At 46.5% G+C, this 14,241-nt stretch overlaps 1 protein-coding gene across 2 annotated transcripts in view; it reads left to right on the top strand.

Moving 5' to 3' along the window:
• Positions 1-14,241, top strand: part of LOC112247873 (E3 ubiquitin-protein ligase TRIM9) — an 88,133-nt gene that overhangs the window by 58,535 nt on the left and 15,357 nt on the right. For both annotated transcript variants that reach the window (XM_042325158.1, XM_042325157.1), the window contains one exon: positions 12,913-13,023. In XM_042325158.1, coding sequence (XP_042181092.1) covers positions 12,913-13,023 — 111 coding nt within the window. The remainder of the gene's footprint in view (positions 1-12,912; positions 13,024-14,241) is intronic.

Here is a 14,241-nt window from a genome sequence, read left to right as displayed (position 1 = left end):
GAGGTGTGATACAAACCTTATCAAAACTTATAGGACTATGGGCTAGGCTATATGAGGTGTGATACAAACCTTATCAAAACTTATAGGACTATGGGCTAGGCTATATGAGGTGTGATACAAACCTTATCAAAACTTATAGGACTATGGGCTAGGCTACATGAGGTGTGATACAAACCTTATCAAAACTTATAGGCCTATGGGCTAGGCTACATGAGGTGTGATACAAACCTTATCAAAACTTATAGGCCTATGGGCTAGGCTATATGAGGTGTGATACAAACCTTATAGGCCTATGGGCTAGGCTACATGAGGTGTGTGACTATGATTTGCCTTAAACTGGGCATCATTCACAAGTGATAGGTTAATATTTTCTCCCATCAGACTATTCTTGATTTAATCTTGTCTTTACATATACTAAATAATATTGTAACCCTTTTCAATTAGCCTTTTAAAATAATAAACTTGGTTTAGCTAACACAACGTGTCATTGGAACACAGGAGTGATGGTTGCTGATAATGGGCCTCTGTACACCTATGTAGATATTCCATTAAAAATCCAGCTACAATAGTCATTTACAACATTAACGATGTCTACACTGTATTTCTGATCAATTTGATGTTATTTTAAGTTTAGAATGGACCATTATCATGCACCTGTCTCAAAACAGGGGCAGCGGGACCAGAAATACATGTCATCTATGCACTTAAATAGCAAATGGAGGACGCTTTTCCCCCTGGTTTATTTTCATGCCAACCAGTTAAGACTCTACTCCTGTTGTAAATATAATCAATGTGCTTAATATTAGGAAAGTTGAGAAATAAATATAGTAGGCCTAGCCTATAGAAAGCTGATCCTACTATTTTTAGTAGAGGCCATCACTCTGTGTTCTCGTACGATTGCATAGCCTATAGAAATGTTGCGAAACATGAGCTCATGGGCTCTCATCAAGTGTTTGATTAGATGTTCCATTACATTTACATTGATGTCAGAGTGATTCGAGGGACAATAGAGTGCTGAGCAGTTAGCAAGTTTGGTAGGCTACTAATGACCATCAGCAGCATCAGAGCTTGGAGAAGCCTAATTACCGTGACTAAACAGTAACGTGGAAATTGACTGGTGTCATGACTCATGACTGCCTGGTGTGGCGATAATACGGTCACCGTAACAGCCCTACTCAGAACTACGGGTGTATATATTGAAATGAACCTCCATCCACAGCCACTGTGGAGAGACTGGATCGTTCTGTATTCCTCAGCACACTCTCTCTGCATCCTAAATGGAACGCTATTCCCTATATAGTGCACTAATTTTGACCAGAGCCCTATGGAACCCTATTCCCTATATAGTGCACTACTTTAGACCAGAGCCCTATGGAGCCCTATTCCCTATATAGTGCCCTAGTGTAGAGAATAGGGTGACATTGTTGACCGTTATGGTAGAGGATGGTAGAGGAGGAGGAGGTCTGGGGAGGATGGTAGAGGAGGAGGAGGTGGAGGGGAGGATGGTAGAGGAGGAGGAGGTGGAGGGGAGGATGGTAGAGGAGGAGGAGGTGGAGGGGGGATGGTAGAGGAGGAGGAGGTGGAGGGGAGGATGGTAGAGGGGAGAGAAACCCAGGAGGGATATCCACAAAGACACAGAATGTAACAGAGAGGAGAGCGGCTAGTAGCCTGGTGCAGATGGATGGAGGAGAGGAAAAGGAGGACAGGAAGAATGGGAGGAGAGTGGAGGGGAACGCAGGAGAGTCTGTATTTCCCAGATGACTCTGTCCATCACGTAAAGACACACCCGGCTCTGAACGATGAACAATGAAAGTGCAGGGCTCATTCCCTCGGTAAAACACTGTGGGTGAAAGGCTAGTGTCTAGTGTTGATGGCCACAGGGGAGGGAAAGGAGGCAGAGGAGGAGGAGGTGGAGGGGAGGATGGTAGGAGGAGGAGGTGGAGGGGAGGATGGTAGAGGAGGAGGAGGTGGAGGGGAGGATGGTAGAGGAGGAGGAGGTGGAGGGGAGGTGGAGGGGAGGATGGTAGAGGAGGAGGAGGTGGAGGGGAGGATGGTAGAGGAGGAGGAGGTGGAGGGGAGGATGGTAGAGGAGGAGGAGGTGGAGGGGAGGATGGTAGAGGAGGAGGAGGTGGAGGGGAGGATGGTAGAGGAGGAGGAGGTGGAGGGGAGGATGGTAGAGGAGGAGGAGGTGGAGGGGAGGATGGTAGAGGAGGAGGAGGTGGAGGGGAGGATGGTAGAGGAGGAGGAGGTGGAGGGGAGGATGGTAGAGGAGGAGGAGGTGGAGGGGAGGATGGTAGAGGAGGAGGAGGTGGAGGGGAGGATGGTAGAGGAGGAGGAGGTGGAGGGGAGGATGGTAGAGGAGGAGGAGGTGGAGGGGAGGATGGTAGAGGAGGAGGTGGAGGGGAGGATGGTAGAGGAGGAGGAGGTGGAGGGGAGGATGGTAGAGGAGGAGAGAAACCCAGGAGGGATATCCACAAAGACACAGAATGTAACAGAGAGGAGAGCGGCTAGTAGCCTGGTGCAGATGGATGGAGGAGAGGAAAAGGAGGACAGGAAGAATGGGAGGAGAGTGGAGGGGAACGCAGGAGAGTTGTCCACAAAGACACAGAACAGGAGACAACAGAGAGGACAGGTATGGACAACAGAGAGACAACAGAGGGGACGGGTGCTGGGTGCACGGTCAGCAGATTACATTGTTAAAGACAATCCATGTCTTTGTTTTGTGTTTCTGTCTGTGTAGTCTGTGATCTAGTGTCTTTAGTCTGTGATCTAGTGTCCTTAGGCTATGATCTAGTGTCCTTAGGCTATGATCTAGTGTCTTTAGTCTGTGATCTAGTGTCTTTAGTCTGTGATCTAGTGTCTTTAGTCTGTGATCTAGTGTCCTTAGGCTATGATCTAGTGTCTTTAGTCTGTGATCTAGTGTCTTTAGTCTGTGATCTAGTGTCCTTAGTCTGTGATCTAGTGTCTTTAGTCTGTGATCTAGTGTCTTTAGTCTGTGATCTAGTGTCCTTAGTCTGTGATCTAGTGTCCTTAGTCTGTGATCTAGAGTTAGTGTCCTTAGTCTGTGATCTAGTGTCCTTAGTCTGTGATCTAGAGTTAGTGTCCTTAGTCTGTGATCTAGTGTCCTTAGTCTGTGATCTAGAGTTAGTGGCCTTAGTCTGTGATCAAGAGTTAGTGTCCTTAGTCTGTGATCTAGTGTCATTGGTCTGTGATCTAGTGTCCTTGGTCTGTGATCTAGTGTCCTTGGTCTGTGATCTAGAGTCCTTAGTCTGTGATCTAGAGTCCTTGGTCTGTGATCTAGTGTCTTTAGTCTGTGATCTAGTGTCCATAGTCTGTGATCTAGTGTCCATAGTCTGTGATCTAAAACACGACAGTAAATGCTTCGGTATACTTCAGTCTGCAAAAACACTACAGTAAATACTATAGTAATCTTACCATAGTATGCACTATAGTCTTCTTTCATTTACTGTAAAGTAAATACTATAGTAATCTTACCATAGTATGCACTATAGTCTTCTTTCATTTACTGTAAAGTAAATACTATAGTAATCTTACCATAGTATGCACTATAGTCTTCTTTCATGTGGAGTGTCCCTGTTTTTTCCAGGTCTCTGGCCCACTCTGACCCTGTATCTGTTTCAGACCATTTTGGCTGTGCTGCTGTATGGGTACGACAGTGTTTAATGACCCCGGCCACGAGTGACTCAGAGAGGAATGGTTCCTGGCCCCACCAGCTCTGCAGAGAGAGAGAGAGAGACAGGCAGTGGCCCACTTACACATACCTCTGTCCTCTACCTCTTTATTCTGCCCTCTTTTACTGCTCTATCTCTATATCTCTCTCTCCCTGGAGTTATTTCTCTCTCTCTCTCTCTGGAGTTATTTCTCTCTCTCTCTCTCTGGAGTTATTTCTCTCTCTCTCTCCCTCTCTCTCTCTGAAGTTATTTCTCTCTCTCCCTCTCGCTCTCTCTCTCAATTCAATTCAATTCAATTCAAGGGGCTTTATCGGCATGGGAAACAAGTGTTAACATTGCCAAAGCAAGTGAGGTAGATAATATATAAAGTGAATATATAAAGTGAAATAAACAATAAAAATTAACAGTAAACATTACACATAAAGAAGTTTCAAAACAATAAAGACATTACAAATGTCATATTATATATATATACAGTGTTTTAACAATGTACAAATGGTTAAAGGACACAAGATAAAATAAATAAGCATAAATATGGATTGTATTTACAATGGTGTGTATTCTTCACTGGTTGCCCTTTTCTCGTGGCAACAGGTCACAAATCTTGCTGCTGTGATGGCACACTGTGGAATTTCACCCAGTAGATATGGGAGTTCATCAAAATTAGATTTGTTTTCGAATTCTTTGTGGATCTGTGTAATCTCAGGGAAATATGTGTCTCAAATATTTGTACTGTATGTGTGCTCCTGTGTGGCCCTGGGCCCAGGCTGTGGTGTCAGGTTGTTAGTTATTTCTCTCTCTCTCTGGAGTTATTTCTCTCTCTCTCCCTGGAGTTATTTCTCTCTCTCTCTGGAGTTATTTCTCTCTCTCTCTGGAGTTATTGCTCTCTCTCTGGAGTTATTTCTCTCTCTCTCTGGAGTTATTTCTCTCTCTCTCTGGAGTTATTTCTCTCTCTCTGGAGTTATTTCTCTCTCTCTCTGGAGTTATTTCTCTCTCTGAGAGTTATTTCTCTCTCTCTGGAGTTTCTCTGGAGTTATTTCTCTCTCTCTGGAGTTATTCTCTCTCTGGAGTTATTCTCTCTCTCTCTGGAGTTATTTCTCTCTCTCTGGAGTTATTTGCTCTCTTCTTTCTCTCTCTGGAGTTATTTCTCTCTCTCTGGAGTTATTCTCTCTCTCTCTCTCTCTGGAGTTATTTCTCTCTCTGGAGTTATTTTCTCTCTCTCTCTCTCTGGAGTTATTTCTTCTCTCTCTGGAGTTATTTCTCTCTCTGGAGTTATTTCTCTCTCTCTGGAGTTATTTTTCTCTCTCTCTCTCTGGAGTTATTTCTCTCTCTCTCTGGAGTTATTTCTCTTCTCTCTCTCTCTGAGTTATTTCTCTCTCTCTCTGGAGTTATCTCTCTCTCTCTGGAGTTATTTTCTCTCTCTGGAGTTATTTCTCTCTCTGGAGTTATTTCTCTCTCTCTGGAGTTATTTCTTCTCTCTCTCTGGAGTTATTGCTCTCTCTCTCTGGAGTTATTTCTCTCTCTCTCTGGAGTTATTTCTCTCTCTCTCTGGAGTTATTTCTCTCTCTCTGGAGTTATTTCTCTCTCTCTCTGGAGTTATTTCTCTCTCTCTCTGGAGTTATTTCTCTCTCTCTGGAGTTATTTCTCTCTCTCTGGAGTTATTTCTCTCTCTCTGGAGTTATTTCTCTCTCTCTGGAGTTATTTCTCTCTCTCTCTGGAGTTATTTCTCTCTCTCTCTGGAGTTATTTCTCTCTCTCTCTGGAGTTATTTCTCTCTCTCTGGAGTTATTGCTCTCTCTCTCTCTGAGTTCTCTGGAGTTATTCTCTCTCTCTGGAGTTATTTCTCTCTCTTCTCTCTGGAGTTATTGCTCTCTCTGGAGTTATTTCTCTTCTCTCTCTCTCCCTGGAGTTATTTCTCTCTCTCTGGAGTTATTCTCTCTCTCTCTCTGAGTTATTTCTTCTCTCTCTCTGGAGTTATTTCTCTCTCTCTGGAGTTATTTCTCTCTCTCTCTGGAGTTATTTCTCTCTCTCTCTGGAGTTATTTTCTCTCTCTCCCTGGAGTTATTTGCTCTCTCTTTCTCTCTCTCTCTGGAGTTATTTCTCTCTCTCTCTGGAGTTATTTCTCTCTCTCTCTGGAGTTATTTCTCTTCTCTCTCTCTCTGGAGTTATTTCTTCTCTCTCTGGAGTTATTTCTCTCTCTCTCTGGAGTTATTTCTCTCTCTCTCTCTCTCTCTGGAGAGTTATTCTCTCTCTCTCTCTGGAGTTATTTCTCTCTCTCTCTGGAGTTATTTTTCTCTCTTCTCTCTCTCTCTGGAGTTATTTTCTCTCTCTCTCTGGAGTTATTTCTTTCTCTCTCCCTGGAGTTATTTCTCTCTCTCTCTCTCTCCCTGGAGTTATTTCTCTCTCTCTCCCTGGAGTTATTTCTCTCTCTCTCTCTGGAGTTATTTCTCTCTCTCTCTCTCTCTCTCTGGAGTTATTTCTCTCTCTCTCTGGAGTTATTTCTCTCTCTCTCTCTCTCTCTGGAGTTATTGCTCTTCGCTCTCTCTCTCTCTCTCTGGAGTTATTTCTCTCTCTCTCCCTGGAGTTATTTCTCTCTCTCTCTGGAGTTATTTCTCTCTCTCTCTCTCTCTCTCTCTGGAGTTATTTCTCTCTCTCTCTCTCTCTCTCTCTCTACCCCTCTCTCTGGAGTTATTTCTTTCTCTCTCTCTCTCTCTCTCTCTCTCTCTCTACCCCCTCTCTGAGTTATTTCTCTCTCTCTCTCTCCCCCTCTCTCTGGAGTTATTTCTCTCTCTCTCTCTCTCCTTATTGTCTTCACCAAGTAATTGAAATGTAATTCCTCCCACCTGACATAACCCAGACAAATGGATCTGGGCTCATCAGTACATCCCAAATGGCACCATATTCCCTATATAGTGCACTGCTTGTAACCAGTCTTGTAACTGGTCAAGGGGGGAGGAGAGGAGGGGAGAGGTGAGAGGGGTGGGGAGAGGGGGTAAGGGGGAGTGGTGGAGGAGAGGTGAGAGGGGTGAGTAGAGGGGTGAGGTGAGAGGGGTGGGGAGAGAGGAGGGGTAAGGGGGAGTGGTGGAGGAGAGGTGATACGGGTGAGTAGAGGGGGTGGAGGTGGGGAGAGAGGAGGGGCAAGGGGAGTGGTGGTGGAGAGGGGTGAGTAGAGGGGTGAGTAGAGGGGTGAGGGGGTGATGGGGAAGAGAGGAGTGGAGGAGGGTGGTTAAACGTTTTCTATTCAACAGGAAGCCAGTTGTCTGCAGTGAGAAGAGAAGCACCTCTTGGAGCGGTGCCCAGGGCCACTGCAGGGGTGTGGACAACCTGACACCACAGCCTGGGCCCAGGCCACTGCAGGGGTCTGGACAACCTGACACCACAGCCTGGGCCCAGGCCACTGCAGGGGTGTGGACAACCTGACACCACAGCCTGGGCCCAGGCCACTGCAGGGGTCTGGACAACCTGACACCACAGCCTGGGCCCAGGCCACTGCAGGGGTGTGGACAACCTGACACCACAGCCTGGGCCCAGGGCCACTGCAGGGGTGTGGACAACCTGACACCACAGCCTGGGCCCAGGCCACTGCAGGGGTGTGGGGACACCACAGCCTGGGCCCAGGACAACCTGACCACCACAGCCTGGGCCCAGGCCACTGCAGGGGTCTGGACAACCTGACACCACAGCCTGGGCCCAGGCCACTGCAGGGGTCTGGACAACCTGACACCACAGCCTGGGCCCAGGCCACTGCAGGGGTGTGGACAACCTGACACCACAGCCTGGGCCCAGGGCCACTGCAGGGGTGTGGACAACCTGACACCACAGCCTGGGCCCAGGCCACTGCAGGGGTCTGAACAACCTGACACCACAGCCTGGGCCCAGGCCACTGCAGGGGTGTGGACAACCTGACACCACAGCCTGGGCCCAGGCCACTGCAGGGGTGTGGACAACCTGACACCACAGCCTGGGCCCAGGCCACTGCAGGGGTCTGGACAACCTGACACCACAGCCTGGGCCCAGGCCACTGCAGGGGTCTGGACACCCTGACACCACAGCCTGGGCCCAGGCCACTGCAGGGGTCTGGACAACCTGACACCACAGCCTGGGCCCAGGGCCACTGCAGGGGTCTGGACAACCTGACACCACAGCCTGGGCCCAGGGCCACACAGGAGCACGCATACAGTACAAATAGCACCATATTCCCTATATACAGCTCTGGTCTAAAGTAGTGCACTATAAATTGAACCCTATTCTCTATATAGAGCTCTGGTCTCAAGTAGTGCACTATAAATTGAACCCTATTATCTATATAGAGCTCTGGTCTCAAGTAGTGCACTATAAATTGAACCCTATTATCTATATAGAGCTCTGGTCTCAAGTAGTGCACTATAAATTGAACCCTATTCTCTATATAGAGCTCTGGTCTAAAGTAGTGCACTATAAATTGAACCCTATTATCTATATAGAGCTCTGGTCTCAAGTAGTGCACTATAAATGGAACCCTATTCTCTATATAGAGCTGTGGTCTAAAGTAGTGCACTATAAATGGAACCCTATTCTCTATATAGAGCTGTGGTCTAAAGTAGTGCACTATAAATGGAACCCTATTCTCTATATAGAGCTGTGGTCTAAAGTAGTGCACTATAAATGGAACCCTATTCTCTATATACAACTGTGGTCTAAAGTAGTGCACTATAAATGGAACCCTATTCTCTATATGCAGCTGTGGTCTAAAGTAGTGCACTATAAATGGAACCCTATTCTCTATATAGAGCTGTGGTCTAAAGTAGTGCACTATAAATGGAACCCTATTCTCTATATAGAGCTGTGGTCTAAAGTAGTGCACTATAAATGGAACCCTATTCTCTATATACAACTGTGGTCTAAAGTAGTGCACTATAAATGGAACCCTATTCTCTATATACAACTGTGGTCTAAAGTAGTGCACTATAAATGGATTTATTTTCCCTGTGTTCTTTAACCATTTGTACACACACAGTGACACACACACACACAAACAGTGACACACACAGTGACACACACACACACACACAGTGACACACACACACACACACACACAGTGACACACACTCAGTGACACACAGTGACACAGTGACACACACACAACACATTTAAAAATCATCAGACTAGCAGTTGCTGTGCTAGTGTTGCTAGGTAACATCTATCTAAACAGCTCAAAGACGAGGCTGGGGTTCAGACTCAAATGGCACCCTATTCCCTATGTAGTGCACTACTTTAAACCAGGACCCATAGTGCACCCTATTCCCTATGTAGTGCACTACTTTAAACCAGGGCCCATAGTGCACCCTATTCCCTATGTAGTGCACTACTTTAAACCAGGGCCCATAGTGCACCCTATTCCCTATGTAGTGCACTACTTTAAACCAGGGCCCATAGTGCACCCTATTCCCTATGTTGTGCACTACTTTAAACCAGGGCCCATAGTGCACCCTATTCCCTATGTAGTGCACTACTTTAAACCAGGCAAGTCAGTTAAGAACAAATTCTTATTTTCAATGACGGCCTAGTGGGTTAACTGCCTTGTTCAGGGGCAGAATGACAGATTGTTACCTTGTCAGCTCGGGGATTTAAACTTGCAACCTTCCAGTTACTAGTCCAACGCTCTAACCACTAGGCTACCCTGCCGCCACTATATATGAAATAGGGTGCCATTTTGGACATACCCAGTGTGTTGGGGCCTGGGAGTAGGGTCGTCAAGGTGATTACATACCAGTATACCATAAACAGTGTTTTTTTAACATGGATCTCCTGAAATCAACACCAAGGAACATGAGTTTAACATTTCATACTGATATGCTGTAAGCGTAACGTTAGCTACTGAGCCAGCTAGACAGCTAACATTAGCCAGCTAGCTAACAGTAGCATACTACACAGATCATACACGTTAACGTTAGCTACTGATCCAGCTAGACAGCTAACATTAGCCAGCTAGCTAACAGTAGCATACTACACAGATCATACACGTTAACGTTAGCTACTGAGCCAGCTAGACAGCTAACATTAGCCAGCTAGCTAACAGTAGCATACTACACAGATCATACACGTTAACATTAGCTACTGAGCCAGCTAGACAGCTAACATTAGCCAGCTAGCTAACAGTAGCATACTACACAGATCATACACGTTAACGTTAGCTACTGAGCCAGCTAGACAGCTAACATTAGCCAGCTAGCTAACAGTAGCATACTACACAGATCATACACATTAACGTTAGCTACTGAGCCAGCTAGATAGCTAACATTAGCCAGCTAGCTAACAGTAGCATACTACACAGATCATACACGTTAACGTTAGCTACTGATCCAGCTAGACAGCTAACATTAGCCAGCTAGCTAACAGTAGCATACTACACAGATCATACACGTTAACGTTAGCTACTGAGCCAGCTAGACAGCTAACATTAGCCAGCTAGCTAACAGTAGCATACTACACAGATCATACACGTTAACGTTAGCTACTGATCCAGCTAGACAGCTAACATTAGCCAGCTAGCTAACAGTACGCTTTACGCTTTAACTTGCAATGAAAATTACTTAAATATCTGAAAACGTAGCTAGCTAGACTCTCTTCCGCGTGTACTTGGATTAAAGCTTCTCCCTCTCTGTCACGGATGCCACGGTCGCTAATAGTTTTAAAGATGTAATCCGAAGACAGGCGTTTTATACAACAGCCTTCTGTGTGTGTTCTCTTTTCGATTCCCTCTGCATATTTGCAATCTAACGACCAAAATGTTCTCCATCTCCTTAGCTATCATATTCTGCTTCCACCGGGGCATTCCACTGCTTTCAAAACCCGGTCCTCTAGAAAGTGGAGAGCATTATTAACACTTTTGCAGTTATTTGTGATATCGTTCAAAAAAAAATCTGTGTTAGAAAGGATTACCTACACATACTGACCAGCTCATGTTATAGACGGAAGCGTGCTACATGGTAGACCAATCAGAACTTATCTCTCAGCATGTCCAGCCCATCCATTATCTCAGCCAATCATGGTCAACTAGGTTTGTGATTGATTAAGACACGTGAAAGTTCACATGTTCTAGAAGGCATTTCTGCCATTAAAAACATTTAACGTTAAAATGCCTCTCTTGTGAAGTACTGCCGAGCGACATCTTCTCTCCTTCCTCTCCTCCTCTTCTCATCTCCTTCCTCTCCTCATCTTCTCTCCTTCCTCTCCTCCTCTTCTCATCTCCTTCCTCTCCTCCTCTTCTCATCTCCTTCCTCTCCTCCTCTTCTCATCTCCTTCCTCTCCTCCTCTTCTTCTCTCCTTCCTCTCCTCATCTTCTTATCTCCTTCCTCTCCTCATCTTCTCTCCTTCCTCTCCTCATCTTCTCTCCTTCCTCTCCTCCTCTTCTCATCTCCTTCCTCTCCTCATCTTCTCTCCTTCCTCTCCTCCTCTTCTCATCTCCTTCCTCTCCTCATCTTCTCATCTCCTTCCTCTCCTCATCTTCTCTCCTTCCTCTCCTCATCTTCTCTCCTTCCTCTCCTCCTCTTCTTATCTCCTTCCTCTCCTCATCTTCTCTCCTTCCTCTCCTCCTCTTCTTATCTCCTTCCTCTTCTCATCTTCTCTCCTTCCTCTCCTCCTCTTCTCATCTTCTCTCCTTCCTCTCCTCCTCTTCTTATCTCCTTCCTCTTCTCATCTTCTCTCCTTCCTCTCCTCCTCTTCTCATCTCCTTCCTCTCCTCCTCTTCTCTTTTCCTCTCATCTCCTTCCTCTTCTCATCTTATCTCCTTCCTCTCCTCCTCTTCTCATCTCCTTCCTCTCCTCATCTTCTCTCCTTCCTCTCCTCCTCTTCTCATCTCCTTCCTCTCCTCATCTTCTCTCCTTCCTCTCCTCCTCTTCTCATCTCCTTCCTCTCCTCATCTTCTCTCCTTCCTCTCCTCCTCTTCTCATCTCCTTCCTCTCCTCATCTTCTCTCCTTCCTCTCCTCCTCTTCTTATCTCCTTCCTCTCCTCATCTTCTCTCCTTCCTCTCCTCCTCTTCTCATCTCCTTCCTCTCCTCATCTTCTCTCCTTCCTCTCCTCCTCTTCTCATCTCCTTCCTCTCCTCCTCTTCTCTTTTCCTCTCATCTCCTTCCTCTTCTCTCCTTCCTCTCCTCCTCTTCTTATCTCCTTCCTCTCCTCATCTTCTCTTTTCCTCTCATCTCCTTCCTCTTCTCATCTTCTCTCCTTCCTCTCCTCCTCTTCTCATCTCCTTCCTCTTCTCATCTCCTTCCTCTCCTCATCTTCTCTCCTTCCTCTCCTCCTCTTCTCATCTCCTTCCTCTCCTCATCTTCTCTTTTCCTCTCATCTCCTTCCTCTTCTCATCTTCTCTCCTTCCTCTCCTCCTCTTCTTATCTCCTTCCTCTCCTCCTCTTCTCTTTTCCTCTCATCTCCTTCCTCTTCTCATCTTCTCTCCTTCCTCTCCTCCTCTTCTCATCTCCTTCCTCTCCTCATCTTCTCTCCTTCCTCTCCTCCTCTTACTTATCTCCTTCCTCTCCTCCTCTTCTCTTTTCCTCTCATTTCCTTCCTCTTCTCATCTTCTCTCCTTCCTCTCCTCCTCTTCTCTCCTTCCTCTCTTCCTCTTCTCTTTTCCTCTCCTCCTCTTATCTCCTTCCTCTCCTCATCTTCTCTCCTTCCTTACTCCCACCCTCTTCTCTTTTCCTCTCCTCGTCTTCTCTACTTCCTGCTCTGATGTCTTAAGCGCCACTCGTATTATTATTATTGTTATTATTATTCAACCACTGAAACCTCTGCTGTTTAATACAGTATGTGTCCCTCCCTAATACCTATCTATTCGCTCTTAGAATTTGAATTAACATCTCCCTCCCTCCCTTTCTTTCTCCCTTCCTCTCTCCCTCCCTCCCTCTCTCCCTTCTTCCCTCCCTCTCTCCCTCCCTCCCTCTCTTCCTCTCTCCCTCCCTCCCTCCCTCCCTCCCTCCCTCCCTCCCTCCCTCTCTCCCTCTCTCCCTCCCTCTCTTCCTCCATTCCTCTCTTCCTCTCTCCCTCCCTCCCTCCCTCTCTCCCTCTCTCCCTTCCTCCCTCCCTCTCTCTCCCTCCCTCTCTCCCTTCCTCTCTTCCTCCATTCCTCTTCCTCCCTCCCTCCCTCCCTCCCTCCCCCTCCCTCCCTCCCTCCCTCCCTCCCTCCCTCCCTCCCTCCCTCCCTCCCCCTCCCTTTCTCCCTCTCTCCCTCCCTACCTCCCAGGTGGTGAGGGATCAAATATCTCATTGTACAGTGAAGCTGCGCCAGACAACAGGCCTGATGGAATACTGTGTGGAGGTCATCAAGGAGAACGACCCCAGCGGGTTCCTACAGGTGTGTGCGTGTGTGTGTGTACGTAGAACGACCCTAGCGGGTTCCTACAGGTGTGTGTGTGTTTGTGTGTGTGTGTGTACGTGTACGTGTAGAACAACCCTGGCGGGTTCCTCCAGGTGTGTGTACGTGCGTGTGTGTGTGCGTGCGTGCGTGCATGTGTGTGTAGAGCGACCCTAGCGGGTTCTTCCAAGTGTGTGTGCATGCGTGTGTGTGTGTGTGTGTGTGTGTGTGTGTGTGTGTGTGTGTGTGTGTGTGTGCGTGCGTGCGTGCGTGCGTGCGTGCGTGTGTGTGTAGAGCGACCCTAGCGGGTTCCTCAAGGTCAGTAAAGGACACCAGCTAGTTGAGCTGACGTCATTACAAACACATTACGGGTCTCCCAATGGGAGATTTCCTGGGTGTATGGACATCCACGTTATGTTAGAACACATCCACGTTATGTTAGAACACATCCACGTTATGTTAGAACACATCCACGTTATGATAGAACACATCCACGTTATGTTAGAACACATCCACGTTATGTTAGAACACATCCACGTTATGTTAGAACACATCCACGTTATGTTAGAACACATCCACGTTATGTTAGAACACATCCATGTTATGATAGAACACATCCACGTTATGTTAGAACACATCCACGTTATGTTAGAACGCATCCACGTTATGTTAGAACACATCCACGTTATGTTAGAACACATCCACGTTATGTTAGAACACATCCACGTTATGTTAGAACACATCCGCGTTATGTTAGAACACATCCACGTTATGTTAGAACACATCCACGTTATGTTAGAACACATCCACGTTATGTTAGAACACATCCACGTTATGTTAGAACACATCCACGTTATGTTAGAACACATCCACGTTATGATAGAACACATCCACGTTATGGTAGAACACGTTATGATAGAACACCACGTTAGAACACATGTTATGTTAGAACACATCCACGTTATGTTAGAACACATCCACGTTATGATAGAACACATCCACGTTATGTTAGAACACATCCACGTTATGTTAGAACACATCCACGTTATGATAGAACACATCCACGTTATGTTAGAACACATCCACGTTATGATAGAACACATCCACGTTGTGTTAGAACACATCCACGTTATGATAGAACACATCCACGTTATGTTAGAACACATCCAGGTTATGATAGAACACATCCACGTTATGGTAGAACACATCCAGATTATG

The sequence above is a fragment of the Oncorhynchus tshawytscha genome, linkage group LG08 (assembly GCF_018296145.1).
Source record: "Oncorhynchus tshawytscha isolate Ot180627B linkage group LG08, Otsh_v2.0, whole genome shotgun sequence".
NCBI classification, from domain to species: Eukaryota; Metazoa; Chordata; class Actinopteri; order Salmoniformes; family Salmonidae; genus Oncorhynchus; species Oncorhynchus tshawytscha.
Note: the sequence above shows the minus strand (reverse complement) of the source record. Positions and strands in the feature narration are given on the sequence as shown.